The sequence below is a fragment of the Hemitrygon akajei genome, chromosome 17 (assembly GCF_048418815.1).
Source record: "Hemitrygon akajei chromosome 17, sHemAka1.3, whole genome shotgun sequence".
In the NCBI taxonomy this organism is placed as follows: Eukaryota; Metazoa; Chordata; class Chondrichthyes; order Myliobatiformes; family Dasyatidae; genus Hemitrygon; species Hemitrygon akajei.
Window position 1 is genome coordinate 59,342,072 of NC_133140.1, and position 16,254 is coordinate 59,358,325.

The 16,254-nt window shown below is 38.6% G+C and overlaps 1 protein-coding gene across 1 annotated transcript in view; it reads right to left on the reverse strand.

Moving 5' to 3' along the window:
• Positions 1-380: 380 nt before the first annotated feature.
• The window catches only part of rnf166 (ring finger protein 166), a 44,706-nt gene continuing 28,832 nt past the window's right edge, over positions 381-16,254 (reverse strand). Inside the window, exons 3-6 of the mRNA XM_073070241.1 lie at positions 12,150-12,262; positions 9,528-9,642; positions 8,058-8,165; positions 381-6,911 (exon numbers count right to left, since the gene is read on the reverse strand). Of these exons, the coding sequence (XP_072926342.1) occupies positions 6,846-6,911; positions 8,058-8,165; positions 9,528-9,642; positions 12,150-12,262 (402 nt within the window). The 3' untranslated portion in view covers positions 381-6,845. The remainder of the gene's footprint in view (positions 6,912-8,057; positions 8,166-9,527; positions 9,643-12,149; positions 12,263-16,254) is intronic.

Sequence of the window (16,254 nt, forward strand, 5' to 3'; positions counted from 1 at the left end):
ACTGTAATTCAATATTGTAAAACAATAAAACAGGAAAACTTCGGGGGGGGGGGGAAATGAAATCTTTTTATAGGCACTGTATATGATGCTGCTAGTGGATCATGACAATCAGGTATTCCACAGCACACACAAAATGCTGGAAGAACTCAACAGGCCTGGCAGCCAGCTGAGTTCCTCCAGCATTTTGTGTGTGTTGTTTGGATTTCCAACATCTGCAGATTTTCTCCTTTTAGGTATTTCACAAATTGATTCAATTTGATACTTTACTGGAAGAAAGAGTGCTAATAAGTGACAAAATATCCCATTTTTCTAGCAATAAAATCTTTGCTTAATTATGTGCTATAGTGAGAAGATCTTTAAAAAAATGAAACAAGTTCCAGTTGCTGAACAATCAAAATTTTATTTACAAATTGTCCAAATGTACACACTAACTTCACACAGCAACAAACAATTCCTAAAAAACTAGTTTGAAAATGTGCACTGTAATACATTAAAAATATTAGAAAATTAGAGAAGGTTTGTTTTACAGTTTAGCATAAGATTTCTATAATCATTTTTTGCTGCTTGATGGAAGAATGTGGAATCTGCATCTGATGCCTCTGCAGTTGGAGGAATATAACTGAACTGGAATGATAAGTAAGGAAATCACACCAAAACTAGCTTAGTGGCCTTGCCTCTGTGAAATGCACCGCTTGATTATCATCATTGGCTATTCCAGATAGATAATGTTAACTGTTTTTACATGTATTAGAACTTGGCTTACATTAACAAGAAATTGTAAATTTAAAATATCATTGAAGCCTATTCAAAAATCACATCTAATTGAAAAGTCAAAACAATGGGAAGAATATTTTTAACATTACACTTCCTATTCCGATATGGTATTGAAAATAAAGATTAGCAGCTAACAAAGCTTTTGTTAATTATAACCATGTTTACTTTTGCTCGTGAGCTGCAAGCCAAAAAAGTAAATGCCCAAAATTAAATATAAAAGCTTTAATAAATTATGATATAAAAGAAATATAACTTATCTTGTATATCTGTATATTCGTAATTACAAACTGTGAGCCATTAGCTCTAGTGATTTGAACAGTTTCAAACACCAATCTTGCACATTAATTAAATCTTTTTCACACTCTAATATAACTGTAACATCAGAAATTACTTTTTTAAATGAAAAACTGGAAGTTTTCACTTGTGCTCTGTTGGTTGAGGATTAAACAATGGAACAGAATGAATATATTTTTCTGTAACAGTTTAAATTAATTTTTTCTGTAATTCCATTGTAAACCAATATCCAACATTTCTCTAGAGTCTGAATATTAAATACTTAGCCAGCTATCTGGATTTTTGGTTCCTGCTATCGGAGTGCAAATTTCATAATCATCTAGATTGCTGAATTCTTCTTCTTGTTTAGCACTATGAAACTTCTTCAGAAAATGTTCTGTCCTAAAGCAGTAGGGAAAAAAACCTTTCCAAGATTTATTGCAAATGGAATATTCATTCCATGCTTTTTGAAACCAGTCTATCCAAAGCTGAGACTACTTTTATCTCTGATGTGCTGAACATGACCTCAGTGACCAACTGCAAATGCTACAAGAGGATGAAAATTAGCTTCCTTTCACTTATTTTAACCACGACTAGAGGTAAAGTGGAGCGTAGGCATTTAAAATCATGGCAAATTGCTCTGAGGTTTTCTTGAGTATGGGTTTAGCTGCTCTTTCCAATTACTACCTTGTATGTTGCTTTAGAAAATATTAACTCAGCACATGCTTCATTTTTTTTGGTTCAGCCACTTTTTCATGTGGAAGAATCCTACTATAATGATTTATCTGACTCACATTAATCTAACTGAATTTTTGTATTCCCTCCTGAACATTTAAGAATCATGTGATTTCAAAACAATAAGGAGATAACAAAAGACTGACCACCCAAATTGGATGATAAGCAATAACACAGGATGGCATCATACATTTACCGAATGTAAAAGGCAAGACATGGTAATACAATAATGTTTTCAGAGCTCGAATTTCATTCTGTGAAGTCTCCTTGCCACACTGTATTTTTCTAATCAGTTGGTTATAGACTTAGGATTTACTAGCCCATATTCTGAAAACTCAAGATTTGAAATGATCAAGCATCACGGTTTTAGTTTGGAAATAAAATATGGGAGATCAAATAAGTTACTTCTGTAAAGCATGACTGGCCATTCATTTAAATGATGGCTAATCTTATTTGCATTTACCCTAACCTGTTCTGCATTCTTTACTACATCCCTCACACTACAAAAAAAAACCTAGCCATGATAAACTGATTCCCTGGGGCAATATATATTGCATTTAAAACAGAAATCAAGAGATGTCAACTCCCAATGGTTAGTGAGAGTCAAATGGATTTAAGATCCATCTCCCATCCTCATTATCATCACAGCAAAGATCTCTTGCATTCATTGTGGTTAAAAATTATTACTGTGCGTGTTTAATATTTGGAGCTTGAAAAGGATTTTCGTTGCAGAACATGGAAATACATGAGCCTGCGCATGCGGAAGATTATCTAGTTGCACATTTGGATATGCATTGTTCATAACAGCAACAAGGGTGCGAGTGCAAAGACCAGGAAATTCCTTATTAATTTACACTTAAACATTATTTCAAAGCAAACTTTGTTAAGAAAATGCAAGTGAAAATTATGCCCTTGTGATACAGGATTACTGAAAGTGAACCCAATATGAATGTTCTCGGGTGACAAGAGTCTCCACTTAGCTTTCACAGAAATGAAGCATCAACAGCTAATGTGATATTCAGAGTGATAAACAAAATTACATCAAACTTTCACTTGGAAGTTAATAGCAATGGTTGGAGTGGATAATATTTTTCTGTAAGCAATGGCAATAAGAACTAAATTATGACAGTAACAATAAAAAATTCTGGTGATACTTGTCTATCCACAATGCTACAAATAAAGCAGTTGAAGATATGATATTAAATGTGATAATGAAGCTTTTTCTATGAATTTCCATCACTCCTTTAATAAGTTAAAGAGAAGAAAAAAACTGGAGGAATTGTGAGCCATTTGTGGCACAGTAAGTGCATATTGTCATGGAAATGAAGAATGCAGAATATTGCAGAATATCACAAAGTTAATAAATGATAATAAAATATATCAGCTACAGCTTAAAGATGTAATGGCTGAAGTTCACCCATGTCCTATCTCACATTACACATGTTTATCAATGTGAACAAGAGCACGCAACCGGAACCAATTAATCTCAATAATTTACTGAGAACATTTAACAAGTCACTAGAGACCATAAAGGAACTAGGGTCAGAGATGTTAACCACAAGGATGTCACAATCACAACAGCAGCTTTACCTAAAAGAAAAGCCATCCTTCTGGCTCAAGATCTCATGGCAGTTGAAGACTTTCCCTTCTGGGCCTCTAACAGTTCTGCCTTATGAAACAAAATTCTGATATTTTGGGATGAACAGTGAATCCTGTCCTCATCAGTAATTTATATGGCTGGAACCTGTAAACAAGTGTGAGCTCTGAAAAGTTTTGGAGAAGCCAATCTTTCTGATTTAAGTATACAAAGATAATCATCTCTGGAAAGCCTGGATTGTTGTTCATCAATCTATCCTACTCCACAGAACCAGTATGGATTTGGTTTAGTCTGCAAGCTATTTTATACACTCTGGTGATACGCTCCGTAGTTTTTACATCTACTTTAATTTTACATACATTAAAACAAGCTTTGCCAAGATAAAGCAGCAACACATCTGTTGACATTCTACAATAGAGCTGAAAGTGTGTACACTTACACACTGCTGCAATAACCCTGCATATGCATCCATGTATCCGCAAGCTTTTTAACATAAACTAGTGCTTTGAGTTTGCTAATGTTAACTGGACAGAATTATAATTTTTGGTGATTTGCTGACAGATTTATATAAATCTAGCCTGATATTCAGTAAATATATATATTCTTTCAGCAACAAAACAGTGCCTCCAAATAGAAGAAAGTAAACACAGCAAGTTAGCCAGACCTCATTCGTGATGGAAATTAAAACAGAACTAAGGACTAATCTTATTTACTAATAAGATTCAATTTAAATTTGAGTTAATTTTCTAATATTTACAGCCTCAAGTTCTATTCAAGGTCTACAGTTACAATCACTTAGCCTTATCCAATATAAGGATAGATAAGAAGACTCCCGAGTTCGTATCCAAGTCAGGCCACTCCCGAGCACACTTTCCATCCGTGCCGGGTTGAACATCGAGCTAGCCACTCGGCCTCATAAAAAAAAACAAGGGTCAAGTCAGGAACGTTCATATCCTGACCCAGTTAATCCAAAAGGAGACCAATCCTGACACCATATGCCAGACAAGAATGGCTAACCGTCTGGTGCCACACGCTAAAAAAATAAATCCATATAAAACTAGAGAGAACAACTTATTTAAATTTCTTGTGGAAAACACATAATTTAAAAAGGGAATTAATGTTTTCCCAAAGCAGGAACTTAACTAATCTTGTTCCTTCAACAGTTAATTTGCAATATTTTTAAGAGGTGATATTTACTTGACTTGATAGGAATTGTGCAGAATATATCTTCATGACATAGAAAATATATATTAAGAGATAGAAATTACATGAGGCCTGAAAAGAAACATTAGAGCAGTATTTCTTCTGCAAAGCCTTCTGCGTGACATAGGCTGTGCACACCAAAATCTTTCTCCAGTAACTCTCTGGACTTAGTTGAATGCTGGGTAGGAGATTGAGAATTTTGGATGGAGTTAGAAGCAGAATCAGGTTAGGGAAAGAAAGAAAAGAGACATCAGGGGTTGGGGGGTTGTGCTGAATGTAGATTGGCAGGGATCAGGCAGACAAATAATGGAGTCAATTAGACTACCAAGCTAGTCAACTGCTTTGGAGTTCCAATGACATTACCAGTGCATCAGTAAATGTGGGAGAGTGAATAGTAAGTAAATCATTTTAAATAGGATGTACATAAAAGATGATAAGTACCTCTGATTCCCAGCAACAGATCAGGTCTCTCTTAACTAATGCTGAAACAAGTCTGAACAAAGAGGAATTTTCTCCTCTGAGAATTCTGTGTATTCCTTGCTATTGTGTTCAGTTGTCCCGGTGCATGTTGATGTCATACACAAAGAGGAACTGGAACCAATTTCTACAAGTATGTTACAGGAACATTTGGGGTTTATGATAAAAGACACATAGAAATACAGAAAATCTACAGCACAATACAGGCCCTTTGGCTCACAATGCTGCGCTGAACATGTACTTTAGAACTGACCTATGGTTACCCATAGCCCTCCATGTACCTATCCAAGACATGTTGAATGTCTCTGCTCTGCAATCAAAGGATACAGTCTCTCTCAGCAATTGTTGGCATAATGTGTGTTTGAGGTAATAATAATAAACTCCGTATGTACTATTCAGTTCATCAAGGTAAAAGCACGAGTAAAATGCATAGGCTGAATAGCACATGATCTTCTCAATTTAAAAGCACCTCAAGCATGCTTAATCCTATATGTACCTTCTACAAATAATTTCATAAAATCTATAAAGATTTTCTGTACCTATTAATCTTGGAATTGGTATATGGCCTGTGAAAAGGAGCAAGCATCTCCAATATCATAAGCCAAAGCTGTCACAGAATCAAAAATATTGTAGCTGTACCCACAAATATCATGAATGATGACACATTTCAGTTATCTAATATATCTGAATTAACAAATGCATGTTCCTGGATCATATCGTTTTATATCAGTTCTTGAGAGTTTCATTAATGTTCATAAACTTCACCTTTGTATCAGGATTAGGCAAAGATCTGCCTTTAAAATCTTGAAAATTACTGACTGATATCTTCAGTCGAGGGAATGAGGTAACACATGGTTACATCTCAGAACCAAATGAACAGGTTTGAAGTACTTTGTAGATCATGTTTCGTACATTAGACTCCATACCATATAGATGACACTGTGGCAATCAAGCAATAATAGTTTACAAGCTTTTTCCAATGAGTTAATGGCTAGAAGCCTTGGTCTGAAAAAGGGAATAAGTTTTCCATGGTATATAACTAAAACTAGACAAGTTTATGTTGTACACATGTCAATCCAGTTTTCAATAAATTTCCAATCACCAACTATAAAATTCGAGCTCTGATTTGCAGAAAAGTATGTGGCGCATGAATGATTCCCTTAATCATTTCTCAAGTTTTCTATTCCCACTGTACCAGTTTTAAAATATTCGTTCTTAAAATCCACAAAATGACCAGAATGACCCGAAAATTAAAAACACACTTCAAAGTCAAACATCCCACTTATATTAAGTCCCTCCCCTATCAGTATAGAAAAATGTGGTTAAATTTATACCCAGTATATCCATACACACAGATGTTTAAAACAAAGGCTTGAGTGGAGGTTGTGACTGGCCGAGCTACGACAACCCTACAGAATGCTGAGAAGTGAGCATAATCTGTGCTCACGTGTGAGAAGCTAATTATTATTGAGCATGAGAGCACCCTACTGAATACTTGCAAGTGGGCAAGATAATTCTCCAGATATACAGAAAATGACAGTACCCTACAGAATGCTAAGACGTTGACACTTCCTCTGTACACGTAAAGAAGGGACCAGTGCAGAGGATGACAGCACCTTAGTGAATGCTGGGAGAGGACATTACTTTTGCTCAGATGAGAAAAGGTGACTTGTGCAGAGGATGATAGTACCCTTCAGAATGCTGGGAAATTGAAACCCTTTGCCCAGGAGAGAGGAGTTAACCTGTACAAAGGTTGTCCACTTAGATCTCTATGCAGATAGCTGCTTCATTTCTCGGTAAGTGAAAGTGCTATTGCTGCATGTAATGCTGCATCTTCGTCAATGCTGTAATCCTGCCAAAACAAATAGGACAAATACAGATCATTCTGACACCTAGTGGCTGAAAATAAGTACAGCACTTGTAGGGGACTGAACTTCCTCAACCAACAAAAGAACCACACTGCTAATTATGCAAACAAACCTTGTGCAGATATGCATGTTGAACTATGATGCAGAATACCCTACACAAATTCTTACATAAGGTGCGTCACCATCTTTATCATATGTGGAACAAAATTATAAAGTTATTTATAAAATACAAGCTAGTTAATACATTCTGCAGAAATGTCCCTTCTCAATTAGTGGTTAGCAGTTTAATTCACAAAGTATCTCAAAGACTGAAAACAGGTTTTACATTTTTACGGAGTTATTTAGCAATAATAAATCATAAAGCCAGCCTAAATAATCACATGGGAGTACTGCATTTAGTTTAGTTTCAAGTAATAAATGGCTATGCTCTTAGAATATGTCTTATTTATTTGGTGGCACACATATTTGTACAATGAAATATAGTTGTGCAACAGAAATAGAAATGAAAATGTAGATTATTTTACACTGTTAGGTGTAAGCTTTGATGAACAAGTATTTCCTAGTCCTACACTTGCTAGTCAAGCTGAAAGCTGAGGGGCAGCTAAACTAACTGTAAGCTTTTATTTTCACTGGCTGTCCATGGGACTGTGCAGTAAGGTGGCAATCATTTAGTTAAATAAACTGGCAGCTAGAAAATATTATTTTGTATCCCACTGTGTAGTTAAAGTTCTCCCAATCTTCTGTCCAAGTCAGAGGTCTTAGGGCCTCTCTCCTTTCCCCAAATGGCCTCTGTCTGATTTCCACCCCCCATTGTTATTCTAGTTTTACATACACCTCCTTCAGCACCAACCTAATTTAACACAAAGCAAGAACCACAGGGCCGCATATTACAGGTGAATTATGAAGTATTAATTTCACAACATTTGGTCTTCCTACTTTTCCAACTGCCCTTTAGCACTACCCAAATTGTCATTATACAGTGAAGTTGAGGATTGAGTGGCAAACATCCAAACATGTGGGTACCCTGACTTTTATGATTCAAGAAATTTACACAGTACTTGATTATGCATTTCGAAACTATTGCCATTCTCTGATTACTCTTTTCACTAGCATAATGAACTTGTGCTCACCACAAATGTATCATAGGAGAATTTGTGCCTGTGAAGCAAGTGCTGGAGAAAGTTGGCACTCTTGTAGCTTGGATCTCCCCATGGCATTGCCACGCAAATTGGACATACCTACACAGGTAGGAAATAAGACCAAAAAAAAAATCAAAGAATAGATAACAAAATAATGACCATTTTATTTGTTGTCTATTTGTTCATTAACGCCAATGCTAGTGGCATTCCTAAAGTACAAGTACCATTGGATGCATTCTGAGCTTAGTCCTAACCTCTCTTCTCCAATTCCAGTAACAGACCACAATAATGCATCCTGGACCTCCCATCGCCTCTTCAAATTTTGAACCAAATTTATTCACAGCAAGAGTTTTGTTCAAATAAATAATGGCACATTCATGTAATAATTTTGGACAATCTTTCAGTATAACCAGCAAATGTGCTGCTTTTCTTCATTTTGTTGGCAAAAGCACATGACGAGGAAATATTCAACAATTTTGAGATAACGTATCATTACCAATATCTGCGAATGTGCTGCCTTTATGGCAGTTAATTAGTTTATAATATTTTCGCTTAGTAATTCGTTTGTTAGCATTTTTTAGTTAAAGTTAGGATTGTTTAAGTAAATTCGTTGTCTAATATATCGCGGCATGCGATGACGCCACATCCGGTTTCGCCGCGTCTTGTGGGAAAATACCGGTTTGGGATAAACGCAAGGGTGGGGGGCGCTCACATGTGCCAGTTCAGCGCAAGTAAGGTTGTTCTCTACGCACCAGAAACACAGTGAAAGCAACGCTGTAAGTCATGAGATAATCGATATGTTGAATTAAAATGTTAACATTCTGATTCTGTTAAAAGTAACGACGGTCGATAAGGTTTATGTTTTCGTTAGTTAAAGAGTCAGGATAGTTTGTGTTGAAGTGTATTTAAAGCAGTCAATGGAGCAGGTAGATTCTGACTGTATGCTGCACTTTAATGTAATGTAGTTGTTGTAGTTTTACCTTTGCAAGTATTCACGATGTAAATGTGATATTTAGAAGGAAACAAACACTGTACCAATCTTGTATTGTTTTATCAACAGTTTTCACCATACGTTAATGTGAAGAGTGAACAGTAAATGGTTAATCTTACTGCGACCTTGTTTTCATTGACTACGGTTTAACTCGACGTTTAATTCGGGTTTCGTTACACCCGAGCGAGAACGTTACAGCGAATATACACTTAAATGCATAAAAGGTGGTTTTTTTAATAAAGACTTTCTTTCATAAAATCATCTATAGTTCATTGCTTGTGACTAATCACGAGAACCGGAAGTAAAACTGAACAGAAATATTAACTTCCTTACTTGTGGTAGTAAATATGACAACGGCAGAAAATACTGGAGGAATAAAATTACATGAAAAACATACTTTAAGATCTGCTGAAAACTCTCAACCTTTGGTTATCATGGTTAGAACAGTAAATGAGAAACTGGACACTCACCACTTTGTTGGGATCACTGCGATGATTTTCCATGCAGTGTTTGACTAGTTCTTGTTGATCAAGGTTTCGTGCACCACAGTATGGGCAAACGAATGTGGAACGGTTTGGAATATTACTGAAGGAGAATAAGCAAGCTTTAGTAATTTAGAACACAGAACAGCACAGCACATGTACAGGCCCTTTTAATAGAACCAATTAAGTTAACAATCAAATGGCTAACAAAATTAATCTCTTCTGCCTACACAATGCCTATATCCTTCCATTTTCCTTATATTCATGTACCTATCTAAACATCTCTTAAAAGTCTCTAATGTCTCTGCCACTACCATGACCCAGGCAGCACATTCCAGGCACCTACTCCTCTCTGTGTAAAAAAACTTGCCCCTCACATTGCCTTTGAAATTACTCCCTCTCACCTTAAACGCATACACCCTGGAATTAGACATTCCAACCCTTAGAAAAAAATACTCCCAGTCTAATCTATGCCTCTCATAATCTTATAAACCTCTATCAGATCTCCACTCAACCTCCGCTGCTCCAGAGAAAACAACCCAAGTTTGTCCCAACATCTCACTGTAGCACTTGCCCTTTAATCCAGGCAGCATCCTAGTAAACCTCTTCTACACCCTCTCCAAAACCTTGACATCCTTGCTACAATGACCAAAACTGTATACAAAATTCCAGATGCGGCCAGGAGTTTTATAAAGCTGCAATACAACTTCTTGACTTTTGAACTCAATTTCTCAACTAATGAAGCCAAGCATTCCATATGCCTTCTTAACCCTGCTATCAAACTATGTAATCACTTTCAAAGAGCTATGAATTTGGACCCAAAGTTCCCTTTGCTCATCACACTGTTAAGGATCTTGCCCTTAATGGTGCACTGCCTCTTTGCATTTGACCTACCAAAGTGCAACTCTTCACATTTAGCAGGGTTAAACTCTGTCTGCCACTTCTCCGCCCAAATCCACAACTGATCTAAATCCTATAGTACTCTTTACTTAGATGCTATTCACAACACCGCAAATTTTTGTATCATTTGCAAACATAATAGCCCACCCATCTACATTTTCATGCAGGTCATTTATATACATCACAAATAGCACAGATCCCAGTTCAAGATTCCTGCAAAACACCAATAATGACAAACCTCCAGCTACAATAAATCCCTTCGACCCCCACCCTCTGTTTACTATGGGCAAGCCAGTTCTGTATCAAAACAGCTGATTCGCTATGGATCCCATGCACCTTAATCTTCTGGATGAACCTCCCATGAGGGATCTTGTCAAACATCTTACTAACATCCATATAGATAACATCCACGACTCTATCTACATCATTCATCCTCATTGATTCATCAAAAATCTCAATCAAGTTGGTAAGACACGATCTGCCCTGAACAAAGTCATGCTGGTTCTCCCCAATTAGACCATGGTTTTCCAAATGCTCATAAATCCTCTTCAAAAGAATTCTCCCAGTAATTTGTATATGCACATCTGATTACATGCCCAACAAGTTTGCACGGGTCAAGGATAATTGCTTTTGGACTGTAGCAGGCCAAGAGGTCATTTTTAAGTCCTAATTAGGAAAGGAGGGGCAAATACAGAGCAGAAAATAAAAGATAGCAACAAATGAAGAATAACAGGCTTCAAGTATGTTTGACTTCACAGATTACAAAATTATCCTTATTATTAATTAACATAACATTCATCCTGTAACAGAGGTCAATAACCAGGGAGAACAAAGAACCCTTCTTTATCCAAAGGGCCAAGGAAGGGTAGGGAAGAAAGGGTGTTGTTGAAAAGAAAATGTCAGAAGATTACTGCCTTAGAAAGGATGGCAGAGTATCATCACATTTCAGAAGATATTTCAATAGGCATGTGCCATAAGTAAACTAGAGACCAATGGCTGGCAAATAGAATTTCACTGAATAACCCCCTTTATGCCATAAATCTCAGAGATTTGCTCACTCTATAACTGATTAATCCAATGCACACACTGTTCAGATATCTACAGTACCACTTTCAGAAATAGGAAAGGCACAGATCTTTATAATCATTCTGGTTTGCAAAAATTCCACTTCTTTATTGCCTTTTTATTTACCAACTCCATTGTGTCTGCACCTCCACACATAAAAGAATTCAAAATCCTGATCCTTGTTTAGAAGTCCCTTTGCAATTATGAAATTCTTCCGTGTGCCAGTACACATGCACGTGCTCTGCCCTTCCTGTTGAGTTATTATGCAATTTCCATATTCTGTAACACAAATTTCTTCATTGCACTGCAAAGAACCTCATTTCTTTATTTTTCTAGTATTTGCCCATCTTAAACACAACAAAATTTCCATCTGATTTTGTTTTTACTTATTTTTCTCTTCAGAATTTCAAAAAAAAAGTTTTAAACAAGAAGTGAAGTGTGCACCAGAACGGTTTATACAATATAGTTAACTCCTTCCCCAAATACTCAGAACGGATGCAACCACTCTATGGAAATGACAATAGTCACTCTGGTAGTTGAAATGCTTTGAAACCGATTATGAATTTTGTTGAGTTCTAACATTGAGTTATTTCCATGAGCCTGTTTAGAAGAGGCAACGTTGCAATTGCAACAGAGATTTCTTACCTGGGAATGGGCTGTGAGGTTGGAACAACAGGTACAAACTTTGGACAGTTGTCCATCTGCTCTTGAACTTTACTGCAGGAAGATATATGAGACCGCATCTTCACCAGAGTCACCTAGTGCAGTAATGTGCAGATTGCTTACATCAGGTAGAAACTGGATAGCTGCAAATTCCTTTCCACATCAATGTCAGGCAAAGCACAACTATTCTTGTTTCAATTCTGTTTAAATCTGTTGCTTAGCTTAGTGAAATCAAGTGATCACTGTTACAAGGTCTGGATCTTCAAATCCAGCCCTTCATTAAAATTCAACCTCTTCTGAACATCATGACAGCTCATATGACCCATTCTTCCCTAACAGAACAGAACAGAGTGCATCATCACTAACAGCCAGAGAATAGTTCTTACAAAACTATACTAAAAACATACAATTTAACAGTTTTACCCACCACTTTCAACACCTGGGAAAAAAAAGAGAAAAATCACTATATTTTTAAATGGTGAAAGATGCACAGTATTGTACAAAAGTCTTAGGCACCCTAGGCTTCTTATACGGTTTCAGACAGCATGTCCTCCAGAGCCCTGATCTCAACATCATCAAGACAGACTGGGATTACACGGAGAGACGGAAGCAAGTGAGATAGCCAAAGAACTGTGGCAAGTTCCCCAAGAAACTTGAAAAACTTTCTAGTTGATTCTCTGATAAAACTGCATGACAGTGTACCCGAGAGAACTGATGCAATTTTAAAAGCAAAGAGTGGTCACATTAAATATTAACTTGATCTAGCCTTATTTTCACCATGGATGTCCAGTCCCTATATACCTCCATCCCCCACCCGGTCAATCTCACAGCTCTTGGTTTCTTTTTGGATTCCGGACCTAACCAATTCCCCTCTACCACCACTCTCCTCTGTCTAGCGGAATTAGTTCTTACTCTCAATAATTTCTCCTTTGGCTCCTCCCACTTCCTCCAAACCAAGGGTGTAGCCATGGGCACCCGTATGGGTCCCAGTTATGCCTGCCTTTTTGTTGGCTTTGTGGAACAGTCCATGTTCCAAGGTTATACCGGTATCCATCCCCCTCCTTTCCTTTGTTATAGCGACGACTGCATTGGCACTGCCTCCTGCACACATGCTGAGCTCGTTAACTTTATTAACTTTGCCTCCAACTTTCACCCTGCCCTCAAATTTATCTGCTCCATTTCCGACACCTCCCTCCCTTTTCGTGATCTTTCTGTCTCCATCTCTGGAGACGGCTTATCTACTGATATCTACTATAAGCCTACAGACTCACACAGCTACCTGGACTATTCCTCTTCCCACCCTGTCTCTTGCAAAAATACTATCCCCTTCTCACAATTCCTCCGTCTCCACTGCATCTGCTCTCAGGATGAGGCTTTTCATTCCAGGACGAAGGAGGTGTCTTCCTTTTTTTTAAAACAAAGGGGCGTCCCTTCTTCCACCATCAACTCTGCTCTCAAACGCATCTCTCCCATTTCCCGCACATCTGCCTTCACCCCATCCGCCCGCCACCCCACTCGGGATAGGGTTTCCCCTTGTCCTCACCTACCACCCCACCAGCCTCCAGGTCCAACGTATAATTTTCTGTAACTTCCGCCACCTCCAACGGGATCCCACTACCTAGTACATCTTTCCCTCCCCCCTTTTCTGCTTTCCGCAGGGATCGCTCCCTACACGACTCCCTTGTCCACTTGTTCCCACCCCCATCCCTTCCCACCAATCTCCCTCCTGGTACTTATCCTTGTAAGTGGAACAAGTGCTACATCTGCCCTTACACTTCCTCCCTCACCACCATTCAGGGCCCCAGACAGTCCTTCCAGGTGAGGCGACACTTCACCTGTGAGTCGGCTGGTGTGGTATACTGCATCCGGTGCTCCCGGTGTGGCCTTTTATATATTGGTGAGACCCGACGCAGACTGGGAGACCATTTCGCTGAACACCTACGCTCGGTCCGCCAGAGAAAGCAGGATCTCCCAGTGGCCACACATTTTAATTCCACGTCCCATTCCCATTCTGATACGTCTATCCATGGCCTCCTCTACTGTCAAGATGAATCCAAACTCAGGTTGGAGGAACAACACCTTATATACCGGCTGGGCAGCCTCCAATCTGATGGCATGAACATTGACTTCTCTAACTTCCATTAATGCCCCTCCTCCCCTTCTTACCCCATCCCTGACATATTTAGTTGTTTGTTTTTTCTCTCTCTCTCTCTGCCCATCACTCTGCCTGTTCTTCATCTCTCTCTGGTACTCCCCCCTCCCCCTTTCTTTCTCCCGAGGCCTCCCGTCCCATGATCCTTTCCCTTCTCCAGCTCTGTATCACTTTCGCCAATCACCTTTCCAGCTCTTAGCTTCATCCCACCCCCTCTGGTCTTCTCCTATCATTTTGCATTTCCCCCTCCCCCCACTACTTTCAAATCTCTTAATATCTTTCCTTTCAGTTAGTCCTGATGAAGGGTGTCGGCCCGAAACGTCGACAGTACTTCTCCCTATAGATGCTACCTGGCCTGCTGTGTTCCACCAGCATTTTGTGTGTGTTGCTAGTATTTTTTAAAACTGTTTTCTGTTCTTTATAGTAATTTTATTGATATTTAGAAACTTTTCATTTCATTATTTTTGAAAGCATCTTTGCTTTACGTAATTATTATTTTTTTTAAACACATGTACCCAAGACTTTTGCACAGTACTGTATACCTCAGCTTGCTAAAATGTCACATTTTTCTGAGTACAGCAGAACCTCTGGAGCCATTTGGCTATTACTTACTAGAAGCAGCAAATGAATTGTACAGAAATTGTGAATATCTTCTTCTTAAGTCTATAATTATACCATGTCAAACTTAACACATTGAAAAAGCTGCAAAACATGCTTAATGCAAAACAAGAAAAAGGCTAATAGGGAAAGTTGCAAATAATGTGATGCCAGTATACCACAAAAGGTGGTAGTGCATGTCGGCACAAATGACATCGGGAAGAAGAGGAAGGACATTCTGCAGCGGGACTTCAGAGAACTTGGAAGAAGGCTGAAAAACAGGACTTCCAGGGTGGTTATCTCTGGTTTGCTTCCAGTTCCTCGTGCTGGAGAGGGCAGGAACAGGGAGATAATGGATCTGAATGTGTGGCTGGGGAACTGGTGCAGGAAGCAAGGATTTACATTCTTGGACCACTGGGATCTGTTTTGGGGTAGGGATGAATTGTACAAAAGGGACGGGTTGCACCTTAATAGGCGGGGGACCAGCATTCTGGCAGACAGGTTTGCCACTGCAACACGGATGTGTTTAAATTAAGTAGTGGGGGGGAGGGGATGAACTGGAAATATAAGGATGGAGTTAAAGGGAAAGTGAAAATAAGAAAAGTTAAAAAGGACAACAGAATCAATGGAGTAGAAAGCTCAAGAAGAGATACAGTATGGCCAAGTGAAATAGGAATTGATATGAAAGGAGAGGGGAGTACCGAATTAAAAGTATTATATATGAATGCATGAAGTATAAGGAATAAAGTAGATGAGCTTGAGGCTCAGTTGGAAATTGGCAAGTATGATGTTGTGGGAATAACTGAGACATGGCTTCAAGCGGACAGGGCCTGGGAAATGAATATTCAAGGATATACATCTTATCGAAAGGACAGACTGACTGGCAGAGGGGGTGGGGTGGCTCTGTTGGTGAGGAATGATATTCAGTCCCTTGTGAGGGGGGACATAGAATCTGGGGATGTAGAGTCAGTATGGATAGAACTGAGAAATTCTAAGGGTAGAAAGACCCTAATGGGTGTTATCTACAGGCCCCCAAACAGCAGTCTGGATGTAGGGTGTAAGTTGAATGAAGAGCTAAAATTGGCATGACACAAAGGTAATGATACAGTTGTCATGGGGGATTTCAACATGCAGGTAGACTGGGAGAATCAGAATGGTACTGGAGCCCAAGAAAGGGAGTTTGTGGAGTGCCTCCGAGATGGATTCTTAGAACAGCTTGTACTGGAGCCTACCAGGGAGAAGGCAATTCTAGATTTAGTGTTGTGCAATGAACCGGATTTGATCAGGGACCTGGAGGTAAAGGAACCATTAGGAGGTAGTGACCATAATATGATATGT